The sequence below is a fragment of the Mustelus asterias genome, chromosome 4 (assembly GCF_964213995.1).
Source record: "Mustelus asterias chromosome 4, sMusAst1.hap1.1, whole genome shotgun sequence".
In the NCBI taxonomy this organism is placed as follows: domain Eukaryota; kingdom Metazoa; phylum Chordata; class Chondrichthyes; order Carcharhiniformes; family Triakidae; genus Mustelus; species Mustelus asterias.
Genome location: NC_135804.1, coordinates 51,004,423 through 51,021,165, shown reverse-complemented (window position 1 = coordinate 51,021,165; position 16,743 = coordinate 51,004,423). Strand labels below are relative to the sequence as shown.

The window sequence follows — 16,743 nt, the reverse complement described above, 5'->3', positions numbered from 1 at the left end:
GACTAGCCATATAAATACTGTGGCTACAGGAGCCGGTCAGAGGCTAGAAATCTGCAGTGATTCACTCACCTCCTGACCCCTCCAAAGCCCATCCACTATCTATAAGGCACATAGTTTTAAGAAGCTTGACACCATCCAGGACATAACAGCAAGATTGATTGATCCCCTTACAGAAGCATTCACTCCTCCACCAACAACAAACAGTGGCAGTTGTGTGTACCATCTACAAGATGCACCAAGGCTCCTTTGGCAGCACCTTCCAAACTCATGACCGCTACTGTTTAGAAGGACAAGGCCGGCAGACACATGGGAACACCACCACTTAAAAGTTCCCTCTAAGTCATTCACCATCCTGACTTGCAAATATATTACCGTTCCTTCATTGTCATTGGGCCAAAATTCTTCTCTAACTGCACTGCAGGTGTACCTACACCTCCGGGATTGCAGCGGTTCAAGAAGGCTGCTCACCACCTCCTCTTAAAGGAAAATTAGGGCTGGGCAAGAAATGCTGGCCCAGACAGCGGTGCCCTCATCCTGTAAATGAATTTTTAAGAAGTTTAACATTGTCGTGCATTGACGTGACTGCTGGCTGATTTAATTCAGTTCAATTTTGTCTTCAACCCAAACGGCATGTTTGTTGGTTGCAAACATTGGATGGGTTTCCTGCAGGAGCAGCAGGTGCTGGGATTGAATTATGCTCAACTGAGAGGTGACTTTGATGTAGTAAGTGTGCATAATAACATGACCCTGTCATAAATCATTCAGGCTAAGCAATTCTTACATGGTCTATTTTGTCAAAAGAATATTTTACCCATGTGAACAAATGAAATTAACCCTTAAAGACTTTTAAAGCTCTTTCTATTTCTAATGCACAGTTTAAATGATTGCCTCCTCCGTGCATTGCTCGCACTGATATTGGTGCTTTGGCCAGAATCAGGTGCTATTACTAATGGGGAATCATGTTTGGTACAGTGCACTGGCTTAGAAACTGGACCATGCTGCAGAGGCAAGGGAACAGACAGATGCAGCATTCCAGCCCTCCTTTGTATTACAGCCAAGCCAAAATCGTAATCTGGCTAAGATTGAAAAACAGCTGTATGACACTTTTCTTAGGTGGCATATTTTTGTTGAAATTCAATTGAAACACGAAGGGGGGGATATTGCGCCCACGTCTTGCTGGCGAAATCCTATTTCCCAATTTTCCCTGCCCCTCGCTAATGACCAAAAACAGAACTCTATGTAATAGAAAAATTAGGAGGGAAAATATATTTAAGATTAGACAGATTCTGGGAGATTTCATCAAATGATCTTCCAACTCCCAACTGTCACATTTCCACTTCAGCAAAACAAACCACCCTCTCTTATGGCAGCCAAACAGCCTTAGATCCCTCCTTCTTGCAGCAGGGTCTGCAAGATTAATCTTTAATTGTTGAACCCTACTTGTATTCACTCAGGATTCTTGTTCAATTTGAATGATGAGATGCTATAGTAGAGTATCTTGTGAAGCAAGTAACTTTCTCTAATGTCTCGCTCATTTTCTTCAGATCGTAAAGTGGAAGCAGGTTTGCTTGATTTCCTGCTTTTTGGCAGTTTGATATCTGCTGTGGATCCAGTGGCTGTAATAGCTGTCTTTGAGGAAGTCCATGTTAACGAAACTCTATTCATCATTGTGTTTGGCGAGTCACTCCTTAATGATGCCGTAACTGTTGTAAGTAAACGCTTACTTCGTAATTATATATTGCATATTGTAAACTACAGAAACCTACTAGAGTTACTTCCAAATAGCTTCTGGACCCACATACTGTCCCCACCTATCATCAAATCTGGACATCAGTTTCCCGACGCTCCAAGCTGACTCGACACTACTTAAGTGAATTTTAATCCTCCACAGGACCTCTGCCTGTAATTATGGACTCCCTCTTATTGTCTCTCCTCTTGTTTAATACTAGGACATATCTATCTAAACTTTTGTTATGTTCCCAATGATGTGAGTACTGACCAAGGCGTACACTTGTTAGGGTTTTACTTGATAGACCATAATCATTTAAAGAATATAATGCATGGAAGAACCCAGGGCAAGGAAGTGAGTGACGTGACTCCAAGATTAAATTGAAACACCAAAAGAATCGTTACGATACAGATATGAACAAAACAAACACAAGCAATAAGGACAAAATAGGTACATTGAGCAAACAAGACTCTAAACAAAATAAGCATATACCTTAAACCCAATCCAGCAGATTCTGTCCAGTTTAATCTTTTCACTGTAGCTTTCACTTTGATAGACTTTAAGCATGTTCATACTCTGGAAGGCAATTCCTTCATTACTCTGGATTGGGCTGCACAGGTCACAGCTCAGGTCTGTGGTGTCTCCTCACCAATATGGCCTCCTGATCCAAATATATGCATCATTGATGGTCACACACCATGGCCTAAAAGACACACATCAGGCTGAATAATACAAGGTGTGTGTGTGTGGTGTGTGTGTGTGCATGTATGTGTCCATGCAGCACAGCGGGATGGACACCTTAGGGCCCCATAGGACTTCTGTGGGTTGGAAGTCTCACCTTCTGGATTGGCTGGCAGTGCCAGGAAGGTGTCAGTGCCAATACTGGAACTGCTTGAGAAGAAAGGACCATAATACTTGGATCCCCAGAGCAGGTAAGTCCAGAATCTTGGAGCAGGAGAGTTTTGGGGGGGGGGCTGAACCTAAGGGGAGGTCGCCCCACGATCAGCAAAGAGTGACTCCTCCTCCCTTCCCACCCTTTCAGCATTTGAAGTAAAATAAATTGGGCTTCCCGTTCCCTTCCTGCTTCCCAAATGAAATGTTTTATATCATGGGCAGTATATTGGCTCAATAACCAGCCTAATTGATCCTTAAGTATTCATTTAAATATGGTTGGCAGGCTGCTGATTTTGCCACCCACCCACCTCTTGTACTCTGGAGGTGAGCTCAGGAGTGATTAGGAAGGTGCTGGACTGGGTGCCGACCTTGTTTTTAGTACCCTCCCCTCCCATTTTATGTGCCCTCTGTGGAAAACATGTCCATCAGGAGCATGTAAAAGCAACCCATAGACACCCCCTTGGTGTCTCTTCTGTAGCTGGACTTCTCCTCTCTTTACGGATTTGACCCTACCCAATTCTTTAAAACTCCCTCTATTCCTCTCTAAACATGCAGACAGAGTTTTCTAGTTAAACACAATGTCTGAAGCCTCCAGGTCAGCTTCTCTTTTCTATAAGCAAAACAATACCCACAAATCTTCCTTTTAGCGCTTAGCTTTACTTTGCAATTTTCTCCGTAGCAACCTCAGAGCTTTCTTACCTCAAGAAGCCTCTGAGTTGCTTAGAAGTTCAAGAATTATTTGTAAACACACACAGGCATAATAAACCAAATCAAAAGTAAGCAACCTTAATTCACCTTAAACTGAAACAAAACTTTACATTCTCAACCTTTAATATAACCCACAAGAGAGACAGTTATAATACCTTGCTATGTAATCAACCCTACATATTCCATTTCCCTGTTACTAGCTGCTACACTAGACCTGAGCCCATCACTTCTATTTCTCCTTTTTCTTCCCTTTTCTCTTTGCCTCTCTTATTATCATGCCTGCTTTCATTTCTCCACTCTCAGGTGCTCTGCTGTCCCAAATCTCTCGTCCAATCCTTCCGTACTCCTGGACTTTCCCGTTTCTCTGTCACCATTCCACTTTTGATTCCACCTTAGATAAGGCCACAGCTTTGCTCCATATGTCTCTTGGCATCCTCCCATTGAAGCAGTTATCTCTGCCTCCTTATAATATCAGTAACCGCAACTGTTCAATCCTACTTTCTCAATGACTTTCGCTCCCATCCCTCCCTGGATGGTAATCTTTACCAATATTCTTCACTTCCTATACATCCCTCCCATTGCTTATGCCCAAATGATCAGTTCTCACGACTCCTCTACTTATACCCTTCCAGATTATCTGTTCACTTGGTGAACAGGGTCCTTGCCATCCAGGTGCTCACTGTGGATGACTGTATTGACATTGTGATCTTGAAAGAAACCTGGGTGACCTTCCAATAAATTAAACCTGGTTTATTCCTTCCACCATTTGTCGAATCTTTCACGAGTCCCTGCCTCTCCTCATGCCCTCTCTGAGCTCACCTTATCCATGAGATCCACCTCCTACTCCATACCCTATAGCTACCAGACCACTGACCAGCAAATTTCCCTTTCTGGTCCCCCTGTTACTTGATATTATTGATGCTTTTCTCTCCTCAGGTACTGTGCTGTCCACTTCAAATGTACCTTCAAAAAACCACACCTTTGGACTCTCTGTCCTTGCAAATTATAGCCCCATCGCCAACCTCCCTTTCCTCTCCAAAATCCTTGAATGTGTTGTCACCTCCCAACTCCATGTCCACTTACCCTGGAATTCCTTTTAATCCCTTCAGTCAGGTTCCTGAAAGTTCCTCCAACTAATTATTGGGAAAAGAGAAACAATTGTCTTCATTCACCACCACAAACCTCTGTTCCCTAGCTTACTAATTTCGCCCTTTTGCCTGGCAACTTTCTAAAACTGAATCACACCGTTTGTAATCGTGGTGTTGATTTTGACCTTGATGTGAGTTTCGTTTTCAGTCCAAACCAAGACCACATAGTTCTACCTCCATAACATCATTGTATTTCACCCCACCTCTCTGTTCATTTTCTGTTAAAGCTATCATCTGAGCCTTTGTCACCTTTAGGCTTAATAATTCCAATCTCAAGTCTGTCCATGGTCTCATCTCTCTATATCTCTATAAGTTCCCACAGCCCTTTGAGATCACTTACCTCCTCCAATTCTGGCTTGTTGGCATCCCTGATTTTAATTGTTCCACTATTGGTTGCTGTGCCTTTAATTGCCTAGGTCCTAAGCTCTAGAATCCCCCTCCTAAAGCCGTCCGCTTCTCTTTCTTCCTTTAAAAGGCTCCTTAAAACTACCACTGATTTGTCCGAATACGTCCTTACGTGGCTCATTGTCAGATTTTTGATGACAATGTTCCTGTGAAGCACTTTGGAGCATTTTATATGTTAAATGGTGCTATATCAATGCAAATTCTTGTTACCACTTTAAAATGGGCCCAAAGCAGCAAGTTGGTAGCACTTTTAACTCTGAATCAAAAGGTTATGGGTTCAAACCACATGATGGACTTGAGACCTTGATTTGGGCTGATACTTCAGTGCACTACTGAAAGAATGTTGCATTGTTGGAGGTACTTCTTCCAGACGTTAATTTGAGACTGTCTATCGGTGGATGTATAAGGTCTTATGATATTCAGAGAGGTGCAGGAAGTTATTCCAATGTCCTGGTCAAGAGTTTACCTCAATAAATGATACACCACCAACATGGATGATCAGATCATTTACTCATTTGCTGGTTGTTGGACCTTGCTATGAGCAGATTGGTTGTAAGGTTAGCCAACACAACAACAGTGACTACATATTCAAAGTTAATTTATTGCGAAGTGCCTTAGGACTCTCTGTAGATGTAATAAGTTTGGCTTAAAGGGCGGCACAGTGGTTAGCACTCCTGCCTTGATGCCAGGGACGTGGGTTTAATTCCAGCTTTAGGGTTACTGTCTGTGGAGTTTGCATGTTTTCTCCGTTTCTGCGTGAGTTTCCTCCGGGTGCTCTGGTTTCCTCCCACAGTCCAAAAAGATGCAGGTTGGGTGGATTGGCCATGCTAAATTGGTCCTTAGTGTCCCAAGATGTATAGGTTAGGGAGATTATTGGAGTAAATACTTGGGGTCATGAGCATAGGGTGGGGTGGGTCTTGGTAGGATGCTCTGTCAGAGAGTCAGTGTGGACTCGATGGGCTGAAGGCCTCCTTCTGCATATGAAAGGTTATTTATTAGTGTCACAAGTCGGCTTACATTAACACTACAATGAAGTTACTGTGAAAATCCTCTAGTTGCCACATTTCGCACCTGTTCGGGTACACTGAGGGAGAATTTAGCATGGCCAATGCATCTAACCAGCACATTTTTCGGACTGTGGGAGGAAACTGGAACACCCAGAGGAAACCCACGCAGACACGGGGAGAACTTGCAGACTCCGCACAGACAGTGACCCAAGCCAGGAATCGAGCCCGGGTCCCTGGCTCTGTGAGGCAGCAGTAGGAATTCTATGATTCTATGAAGTTATCAATGTTGTTCTTTTATAATTGAACTTGGGAAGTGTTATGTACTGTTTTCAATACACTACAGAAGTAGAAGGACCATTCCAGAAATCTGGAACATTCACGGACAGCCACTGCAGCTTTGCATTAACAATAAAGCCACTTGTATCCCGCTTAAACAAGAATCCCAAATTATTAGAACCAAGGCTGATAACAGTGAAAGAGAAGATAAGGTGAGTCTGGAACTCCTGATCAAATGTTAAAGAACTTAAGATTTTCATAATTCCACTGAAGGGCATGGAAGAGAGCAAGATACTAAGAACAAAAAGCAAATCATTTCAGACACTGAAAATCAGAATTAGAACAGAAAATACTGGAATACTCAACAGGTCAGGCAGTATCTATAGACATGGGAAGGAAAGGTCGCATTTAACGTCTGACCTTTCATTATCTTCCAACCAGCTTCTTGTCTGTTGTAGCCTCCCTCATCCCAAACCTGGGATCAACATGAATCACAAAAAGTTGGTTTGCAGATGCAGCAGGTAATTAAGAAAGCAAAGGGAATGTTGTTCTTAATTCCTAGAGGGATGGAGTTTAAAAACAGGGGGGTTATGTTGCAGCTGTATAAGGTACTGGTGAGGCCAAACCTGGAATACTGTGTAGTTTTGGTCCCCTTACTTGAGAAAGGATATACTGGCACTAGAAGGAGTGTAGAGGAGATTCACTAGGTTGATTCCGGAGATGAGAGGGTTGGCTTATGAGAAGAGACTAAGTAGACTGGGGCTATACTCATTGGAATTCAGAAGAATGAGGAGGGATCTTATAGAAACATTTAAGATTATGAAGGGAATAGATAAGATACAAGCAGGGAGGTTGTTTCAACTGACGGATGAAACTGGAACCAGGGGGCATGGCCTCAAAATAAGGGGGAGCAGATTTAGGACTGAGTTGAGGAGGAACTTCTTCACACAAAGGGTTGTGAATCTGTGGAATTCCCTGCCCAGTGAAGCAGTTGAGGCTACCTCGTTGAATGTTTTTAAGGTAAAGATAGATAGATTTTTGAACAGTAAAGGAAGTAAGGGTTATGGTGAACGGGTGGGTAAGTGGAGCTGAGTCCACGAAAAAAAATCTACCATGACCTTATTGAATGGCAGAGCAGGCTCGAGGGGCCAGATGGCCTAGTCCTGCTCCTAGTTCTTATGTTCTTATGTAACATTCCCTCAGCGGACCCTACCAGCCAGCTAGCTTTGTTTGGTAGCTGACAGATTACTTGCTGTAGGTGCCAAGCTACCTTTCATGGGCAAAATTTAAATGCGGCCCAAAGCAAAAGAGAGATTCCCCCTCCATGACCACATGGCCTTGGGCCAGTGCCATTTACTCACCAAACTTTGCATTCTACTGCAGCTGGCCATTTTGACATGGTGGACAAATGGGCACAACTAATTTCCCTGAAAAAACAGTGCCGCTCACAGCAACTGTAAATTACTGTCTCCAGTGTCACTTATGAACAGGGCACCATTCTTTCCAGTCATGGTTTGCTGACCTATCAAAGCTTGTTAATATGCAGTCTACCCGAAAAGGACCTTGATATGTGAAGATAGGTGCTTGCTGGAAAGTGGAAGGAAATATTGAGGTAAAATTTGTTCCGGGTATTGCCAATCAGTCTGTCCTAATCGCAATTATAACTATTCAGGAATGTGACTTTGTACATTGGACCTGCCATTTTAGATTTCTGCCTCCTGCTTTGCTGCCTCAGTGATGCCAGTTACAGGAAGAGTGGCAGTATTCATTTCAACACAACTGGGTCACTGCAGACTGCACCAAAGCCACCCAGACAAAAGGCAAAATACTGCAGGTGTTGAAAACCTGAAATCTAAACAGAAAATGTTGGAAATACTCCTCTGTGGAGAGAAAAACACAGAGTTAATAGTCCAGATTTTCCAATCAGCAGCAATGATTGGCAGATTGTTGCTGCTCAGTTCCCCTGAGTCAGTGCTGCTCTGCATTTCTTCTGGAACCTTCTAAGCCCAGATTGGGTGGCGCTTATCCCTGGAGGAACCTCATCAGAACAGATTGGGGGGACAAGGTGCGGGGAGGGGGGGGGCAGTCAGGACATGCCCCCTTTCTGTGGCACTAGCTACTGTACAGTAAGCTTAAATTTCAAATCTTTCAATGTCAGTGAATGGATGTCAGTGAATGGCTGGGTCAGTGAATGGCTGGGTGAGTGAGTGGCTGGGTCAGTGAATGGCTGGGTCAGTGAGTGGCTGGGTCAGTGAATGGCTGGGTCAGTGAATGGCTGGGTCAGTGAATGGCTGGGTGAGTGAGTGGCTGGGTCAGTGAATGGCTGGGTCAGTGAATGGCTGGGTCAGTGAGTGGCTGGGTCAGTGAATGGCTGGGTCAGTGAATAAATGGGCAAGGCGGTAGGTTGGGTAGATGGCTGAGGCAGGTCAATGCATTGTGGGTAGGTGGGTGACCTATCAGAATTGGAAACTGCAACAAATTTAATAGTTTTCAAGCAAGTTCAGAGGCAGGGGAAGGATGCTGGGACGCACGGAGCGAACAACAAAAGGAAAGATCTGCAATTAGGGGCACAGTGGGAGTGATTGAATTACAAAAAGAGACACCCAACCTTGAGAAGCTGTCCATGGGCAGAGTGAACAGCTGCACAATGTGAGGTGCCTTCCTAGAACTGCATGACATCCAGTCATTAGCTAATTCCCTACAAGTCTCCTTACCTCCAAGGCCTCCCTCTCTCCCGCAGGGTGATTTCTTACTCTGAGTCCCTATTTGTCACCCAGACCAGATGACCCATACTCCACTGTGTTGCCCTTAAAGGGACAATCACCACAGGGAGAATTCTGAATGAGCTTTCCTTTCCTTTCCTCCTCCAGTGAAGGAGGTTTTGAGATACTGTATAACTAATACCTGTAATTACTATCATAGCATGGGACTTTTAAAACTTTGAGCTGATAGAAGGTTTTTGTTACACTCTGAGTAATGTAGAACCCATGCTGAATAGATTTCTTCAGGGAAAATTCTTTGAAACACGTGGACAAAATAATAAACTCACTTAACTTTACAGTTAAGGGAGGAAATTGTTGAGGCCTTGAGAGAAATCTTTGTATCCTCACTGGCTACAGGGGAGGTCCCAGAGGACTGGAGAATAGCAGATGTTGATCCTTTGTTTAAGAAGGGTAGCAAGAATAATCCAGGTAATTACGGTCCGGTGAGCCTTACATCAGTGGTAGGGAAATTATTGGAGAGGATTCTTCAAGACAGGATTTATTCCCACTTGGAAATAAGTGGATGTATTAGTGAGAGGCAACATGGTTTTGTGAAGCAGAGGTCATGTCTCACGAACTTGATCGAGTTTTTCGAGGAAGTGACGAAGATGATTAATGAGGATAGGGCAGTGGATGTTGTCTATATGGACTTCAGTAAGGCCTTTGACAAGGTCCCTCATGGCAGACTGGTGCAGAAAGTGAAGTCGCATGGAATCAGAAGTGAGCTGGCAAGGTGGATACAAAACTGGCTCGGTCAAAGAAGACAGAGGGTAGTAGCGGAAGGGTGCGTTTCTGAATGGAGGGCTGTGACAAGTGGTGTTCCTCAGGGATCAGTGCTGGGACCTTTGCTGTTTGTAATAAATATGAATGATTTGGAGGAAAATGTAACTGGATTGATTAGTAAGTTTGCGGACGACACAAAGGTTGGCGGATTTGCGGAAAGCGATGAGGACAATCAGAGGATACAGCAGGGTATAGATCAGTTGAAGACTTGGGTGGAGAGATGGCAGATGGAGTTTCATCCGGACAAATGTGAGGTAATGCATTTTGGAAGGTCTAATATAGATAGGAAATATACAGTAAATGGCAGAACCCTCAGGAGTATTGATAGGCAAAGGGATCTGGGTGTACAGGTACACAGGTCACTGAAAGTGGCAATGCAGGTGGAGAAAGTAGTCAAGAAGGCATACGGCATGTTTGCCTTCATTGGCCAGGGTATTGAGTTTAAAAATTGACAAGTCATGTTGCAGCTTTATAGAACCTTAGTTAGGCTGCACTTGGAATATAGTGTTCAATTCTGGTCGCCACACTACCAGAAGGATGTGGAGGCTATGGAGAGGGTACAGAAAAGATTTACCAGGATGTTGCCTGGTATGGAGGGCATTAGCTATGAGGAGAGGTTGGAGAAACTTGGTTGGTTCTCACTGGAGTGACGGAGGTTGAGGGGCGACCTGATAGAAGTCTGCAAGATTATAAGAGGCATGGACAGAATGGATAGTCAGAAGCTATTTCCCAGGGTGGAAGAGTCAATTACTAGGAGGCATAGGTTTAAGGTGCGAGGGCAACGTTTAAAGGAGATGTACGAGGCAGATTTTTTACACAGAGAGTAGTGAGTGCCTGGAACTCGTTGCCAGGGGAGGTAGTGGAAGCGGATACGGTAGTGACTTTTAAGGGGCGTCTTGACAAGTACATGAATAGGATGGGAATAGAGCGATATGGTCTCCGGAAGGGTAGGGGGTTTTAGTTAAGTCAGGCAGTATGATCGGTGCAGGCTTGGAGGGCCGAAGGGCCTGTTCCTGTGCTGTAATTTTCTTTGTTCTTTAGTTGCTGGTACTTTTCAGTTTAATCTCTTTGAACTTTGCTTGTCACAATAGGATTTCACTAGATGTTTGGACTGGCTGCTGAATGCAGCAGAATATCTATATAGTTTAACTACTGATTTTGAGTCTGACCTCAAACTGGCTGAATAATTAACCTGAGGCAAACTGTATCCGAATTTGCGCTCTTAACTTTTGACCGACACTAATAGTTCTCTGAGAAGATCATGTGGCACAATGGGTAGCCTCCCTCCCTCTGAACCAGAAGCTTTGGGTTCGAGTGCCACTCCAGGTTCTGATGGTAACGGAAGGTGCATTCATAATGTGGCCAATAGGTTGAGTGTCAACCTGAAAATCCTTCTAATACTTCTAAAGCAGGTGGTAAGAGCAGGAGAGTCTCCTGGCCAGCCATACTTGATGCAAAATGTCACCCCTCAAACTGCAGCCTCTGGCGACAGGCCTGCGACCTGTTCCAGGAAAAAAATGAGCTATGGAAACAATAATGTGGTTGACTCCTAAATGGCCTCTGAATTGTCCTAGCAAGCCACTCATGGGCAATTAGGGATTGGCAATAAATGTTGGCCCAGCCAGTCACGCTCACATCCCACAAATGAATAGAAACAGATGGAAGCAGGTGCTTTGTTTGGGCCTGATTTTACCATTTTGAGTCTAAGTGCCGAATTTGGGCGTCAAATAGATCCGAGCCTGGAATCCTCTTTCCAGCGCGTCCATAAGCGTTTTGCCGGCTCCGGCCCAATCTACGCAGTTCAAAAAAAATCTGAAGCAGCGCGCCCGGGCACGAAAGAAAACAGCAGAGAGAGCGGCTCTCTGACACAGACCATCTGGGGGAGGTGGGCGGAGGAGAGGGGGTGTGACGTATCATCCTCTGGGGTGGGGGTGGTGGTGGGGGGTGTGACCGATCATCCCCTGGTGGGGTGGGAGGAGAGGGGGTGTGACGTATCATCCTCTTGGGGGGGGGGGGGGGGCGCAGGGGGTTCCGCTGCGGTGAATAATGTCGTGGTGTTTGAAGTATGCGGCCACTCCAGAGAGGAGGCATTCGTTCCTCCGGTGGGGAGGGGAGATCGGCCGCAGAGTGGCAGCGGAATCCCCTGCCCCCTCCCTCCCCACCGATCGGCCGCAGAGTGGCAGCGGAACCCCCTGCCCCCTCCCTCCCCACCGATCGGCCGCAGAGTGGCAGTGGAAACACCGCCCCCCCCCTCGAGAGGAGGAGCTGGGTCAGAGAGCCGTTGCAGTCTCTGACCCCGCTCTTCGGAGGCTGCAGTGGCGACTTCGGATTTTTATTCAGCAGGTCGATTAGAGCGCGGATCCGCATCGGACCAGAAGACGGTAAAGTGGGATTTGGCGGTAGAGTTGGGTGCGCGGTTCATTAAGTCGACTTAAATGCATGCAAATGCATTTAAATCATCGGGCCGCCCGATTCGGGCATGGGCCGGACCGGACCTGCGTCCGAATCGGGTGTTGGTAAAGCCGCGATCTGCTCGGAATCAGGTGCAGATCGCGGTATAGGCCCGACGCCCAACTTTACCGCGATCCGGGTGCAAAGGTTTGGTAAAATCGGGCCCGTTCGTCTCGCGCGCCACTTGGTGTAGTAAGAGGAAAGAATGGGTTCACTTAGGCTCTCCTGGTCAGCATCCAACCTTGTACTTTCCATAAATGTATTCTGATCACTACTGCTCTGCTCAAACCTTAACTCACACCAAGTACTATCCACCCATCACCCCCATTGCTCACTGATCCACATTGTCTCAATGTCTCCATTTAAAAATTATTGTTCTGTTTTCAAATTTTTGCATAGCCTCTTTCCTATCTCGGTAACCCTCCCCAGCCCAATAAAACTCTGAGATCTTGGGGCTCCTTCAATTCAGACCTGTTCTGCATTTCTGCTTTTTATCATTCCATCATCATTGGCTGTTCTATGCTCGGGAAGTCCTTCCATAAATCTCTCAGCCTCTCACTTGCTACAATATTATGAAACTAATTCACATTAGATAGTACAGTATTGCAAAAATATTTACAATGCAGAAACAGGCCAAGCTCCATTGATTTATGCTGTTGTTTATGCTTCACATAAATTTCCTCCCAGCATACTTCATCCCACCGTGCCAACATATCAAAGTTTTGATGTCAAGTAGACAATGCAAAATATTTTTATGTGCAGGGAAACATTTTGACCTCTGTCCATGTGTATTTTGGACCAATTTCTGGTCATTAGCTCTGAATATTGTCCAGCCCTGTGCATAGTAGACTTTTAAGATTAATAATGACTGGCATTGTTCATTTCTGTTTGCGTTTTACTGTGCAGTTGTGTAAAAAGTTTTTTAAAATTCAATCTTGGGATGTGGGCTTTGCTGGCTAGGTCAGCATTTATTGCCATTCCTAATTGCCCTTTAGAAGGTGGTGGTGAACTGCCTTCTTGAACCACTGCAGTCCAAAATCTGATTATAATCTGTCTGGTGGCCAAATATGCTGCTGTAAAATGTTGTCAGGACATTGTAACTTAAGATGGACTTTCAAAAAGAAGATCTTGTTTACTATGGAAAAGAATGAGTATATAGGAGGTAAAGGAAAAACAGAGAAGTTGCAAACAAGATTAAATTGAATAATTTTCTTTCCTCTACCATTGGATGTTCCTCCACAAGACCAATTATCTCTGGTACTGATGTGTTCATATTGTCAACAATGTAGTCAATGCTTACAATTTTATTAATTATTTATTGAATTTTGTACAAACAGCACTATTCCTATCAATAGAAAGGGAACAAGAGAAATTGCAGCGTATGTTATGTAAATGCGAATGTAGAACTTGAAATACAAACTGATCAGCCATGATCTTATTGAATGTTGAAGCAGGCTCAAAGGGCCGAATGGCATTCTTCTGCTCCTATTTCATATGTTCTTACCTCCTGATCTGTCCAACACATGTGCTCAATTTGACTTGCACTAAACCTGGCTATATTTCGAGGTTCAGCTAATTATCACATTTTAGCTGAAGTTCTGAGAGTTATGTGATGTATATGATGCCAACCGTTTTAAATTAGTGCTATAGTACAGGGCACAAAAGTAACTGGGGCTATTATCAAACAGTGATGTTTCAATCTAGTGTAATAAGATATCAGTTGTCATGCAGCTGCTGATCTTCTGTGCTCTGGATGTGTTGACTGCATGGATTCTACATTTTTCTATTCCGGATTATCACAGGAAAGACGCATTCCTCATGCCGAGTAAGATATCAGAAGCTGACACTTCCTCGGTGACAAGTAGCTCTTTTATTCCACATTATTTCAAACCAGGATGAAACCTGTTTTGCGTGGTGATGAATTGGGCCAGTTGTGAGCTGACTATGATTCCCCAAAGGATTAAGATGTTAAATTACACCGACACCAAGTCAAAACAGTGAACTGAAGGATTGTACTGGGTTCTGGTGCAGAGAAATGGGGCTGATTTTCATGTGTGTTGCGCATTATTGGGACCGGGTGAAAAACATCTTCCACTCGTCCCTTCTGATTTTGTAGGCAGGAGGCTGAATCCATTTTCATGTCTGGGCCTCATTAATATTTGAATGTCAGCCAGCCAGCACTATTAATCACACTGCTGCTTCATAGAGAAAAGAATGAGTTTCCCCCCCCCCCCCCCCCCCCCCCCACCCCAACTCCCCAACTTGCTACCATCTTATTCTCCTCCACCTTCACTTCACCGAATAAGGGTTTGGGATAATGCACAGTTTCACTGGCTATGGACTCAATCACTTAGTTTCACTTTGTATCACACTTGTTGCTGAGATTTTGCCAGGCTTTCTTGCTAGCCGTTTCAAGTGCATTAAAATACTGCCATTTCATCATTCCTTGTAAGCAATCTTTAAGTGGTTCTTTGCACACGATTCTCTCTGCTCCCTCTAGCAAGCTGCAACCTCAAGCCCAATGTGATTGGAAGCTCACCCACACCGATGTAAATAAACCCTGACCTCCACCAAATCAGGCAGGATCAGCAAACTAAGGATTGGGTGGGCCTCTATAATGCACTACCTGACTAACACCTGTAATTGTTTGGAGTTTACAGTGCCATTTGCAAATTGATTGTTCCACAGGAATGATTTGCAGGTGTTTAGCAATTATTTTATGAAAGATAATTTCTCTTTAGTTTATGTATTTTTTTGAGTCTTTGGGTGAACCATCTCCGATATCGGTAAAGCCTGATGTCAGGCGGGAAAGTAGTTTTGGGCGCTCTGACAGCAGTGGTGGCTTTGTGGGCCATATTGTACAGGATTTAGAGAAAGAAAATTGGCAGGCACGGGTTTCACCCCTTATCATTGGTGGGGGGCGGGGGGGCCTCTGATTCGCCTGTCCATCATCACTTTGATCTGATCATATTTAACGGTCGCCTCTCCACACAGCTAGCACACTTCGGAATTCGCTGCGAAGTGATGGCTGCCAGACCCAAGAAACATCCTGCACCCAAGTTCACCCCTGTTCCCGTCCCCCATTCACCCCTTATAACATCCGACTTACCTTCTGTCCCCTCTCCACTTACCCTCTGTCCCCTCTCCACTCACCCTCTGTCGCCTCTCCACTAACCCCCCCGTCCTCCTCCACTCAATCCTTGTCCCCCAACTCACTGCCATCCCCACTGTCCCCCTGAAGATGGGGCGCCATTCCTTGAGCGCTATGCCAGTTTGAGTGCACACGTCTCTGATATCCTGTCGGAGTTCTGCTTGTCAGGTGCACGCCTTTTGAAACCAGTCGTACATTGCGCCATTCTGAAATCACCATTTGATGTGAGGGCTATGATTCTGGCGCCTGGGCCCAATAATAACATGCTAATTTATTACAGTATGATTACCGATGTTGGAAGGTGAGTAACATGGCCCACCACTGCTGGGAGGAGGGGCGATCATGACCTGCATTTACGTTGATGGGAAACGTGACTAAGGACTTCTCCTGATATTTTCTGCTCTTACTGCCAAACCCGTCTGACACAAACAGGAGCAGACAATCCCAACCCATGTGTCATGTACTCTTCTCAAGTATGATTTTGTATTTATAAGATATAAACTACAATTAGCTAAGATTTAGAAGGCAATGGAGAGTTTATATAACTTTAATTGTAAGACTTGTTGTGGGAAATTTACCACCGGAGTCAGACTTGGAGGTTCAAGAATACAGTTTTATTTCGGATACGAAGCTTCGGGGAGAAAGCGCTGGTACTCCGCAGTACTTGGCAGCTACCTTCTCAATTACACAATAGCAGTTGATCATTTTTATACCTTTTAGACAATGGGTAGTCCGGACATTAGCCGTTTAACGCATTGTTATAAGTTGAGTAGGCAGATTACGGACATCGGTAGTTAACACATCGTTACAATCAGACAGGTACAGACATGGGCAGTTAACATAGCATTGTTCATAGAATGGATACATTTCCTCTATCAATGACTGGTTTTGATCTATACATTCAGTGATTGGTTTTGTTGCATTTATGTATTTATGTTCCCATCTAGGGCTGATCTTATTATCAGTCTTATTGTTCTGGGTCTGCCCTTATCTTAAAGTGCCTCAAGCTCTGACTAGCTTCCTGCAGCATTTTGGTTCCTGCATGTTTTAACTTTAAGTAACTGTCTGTACTAAAAGCCAGTGCCTGTTAATGTCCCTTTCCCAGGTAACCATTTTGTGCGCCAGGCAACCATTTTGTGTGCCCGGTAACCATTTCTTGAATTTCCCCACAACAGACTGAAAGTTTCACAGAATTCCTGGATTGATAAAAACAGGCTTTTTATTTATTTATTAGGTCCACAAGTAGGCGTACATTAACACAGTAGTGAAGTTCCTGTGAAAATCCCCTAGTCGCCACATTCCACGTCTGTTCGGGTACTGAGGGAGAATTTAGCATGGCCACTACACCTAACCAGCACGTCTTTCAGATTGTGGGAGGAAACCAGATCACCCGGAGGAAACCCACGCAGACACGGGGGAAACGTGACGT

General features: G+C 44.6%; 1 protein-coding gene across 1 annotated transcript in view; it reads left to right on the top strand.

Moving 5' to 3' along the window:
* Nucleotides 1–16,743, top strand: part of slc9a5 (solute carrier family 9 member A5) — a 248,476-nt gene that overhangs the window by 108,804 nt on the left and 122,929 nt on the right. Inside the window, exon 3 of the mRNA XM_078211006.1 lies at nucleotides 1,545–1,708. Coding sequence (XP_078067132.1) covers nucleotides 1,545–1,708 — 164 coding nt within the window. The remainder of the gene's footprint in view (nucleotides 1–1,544; nucleotides 1,709–16,743) is intronic.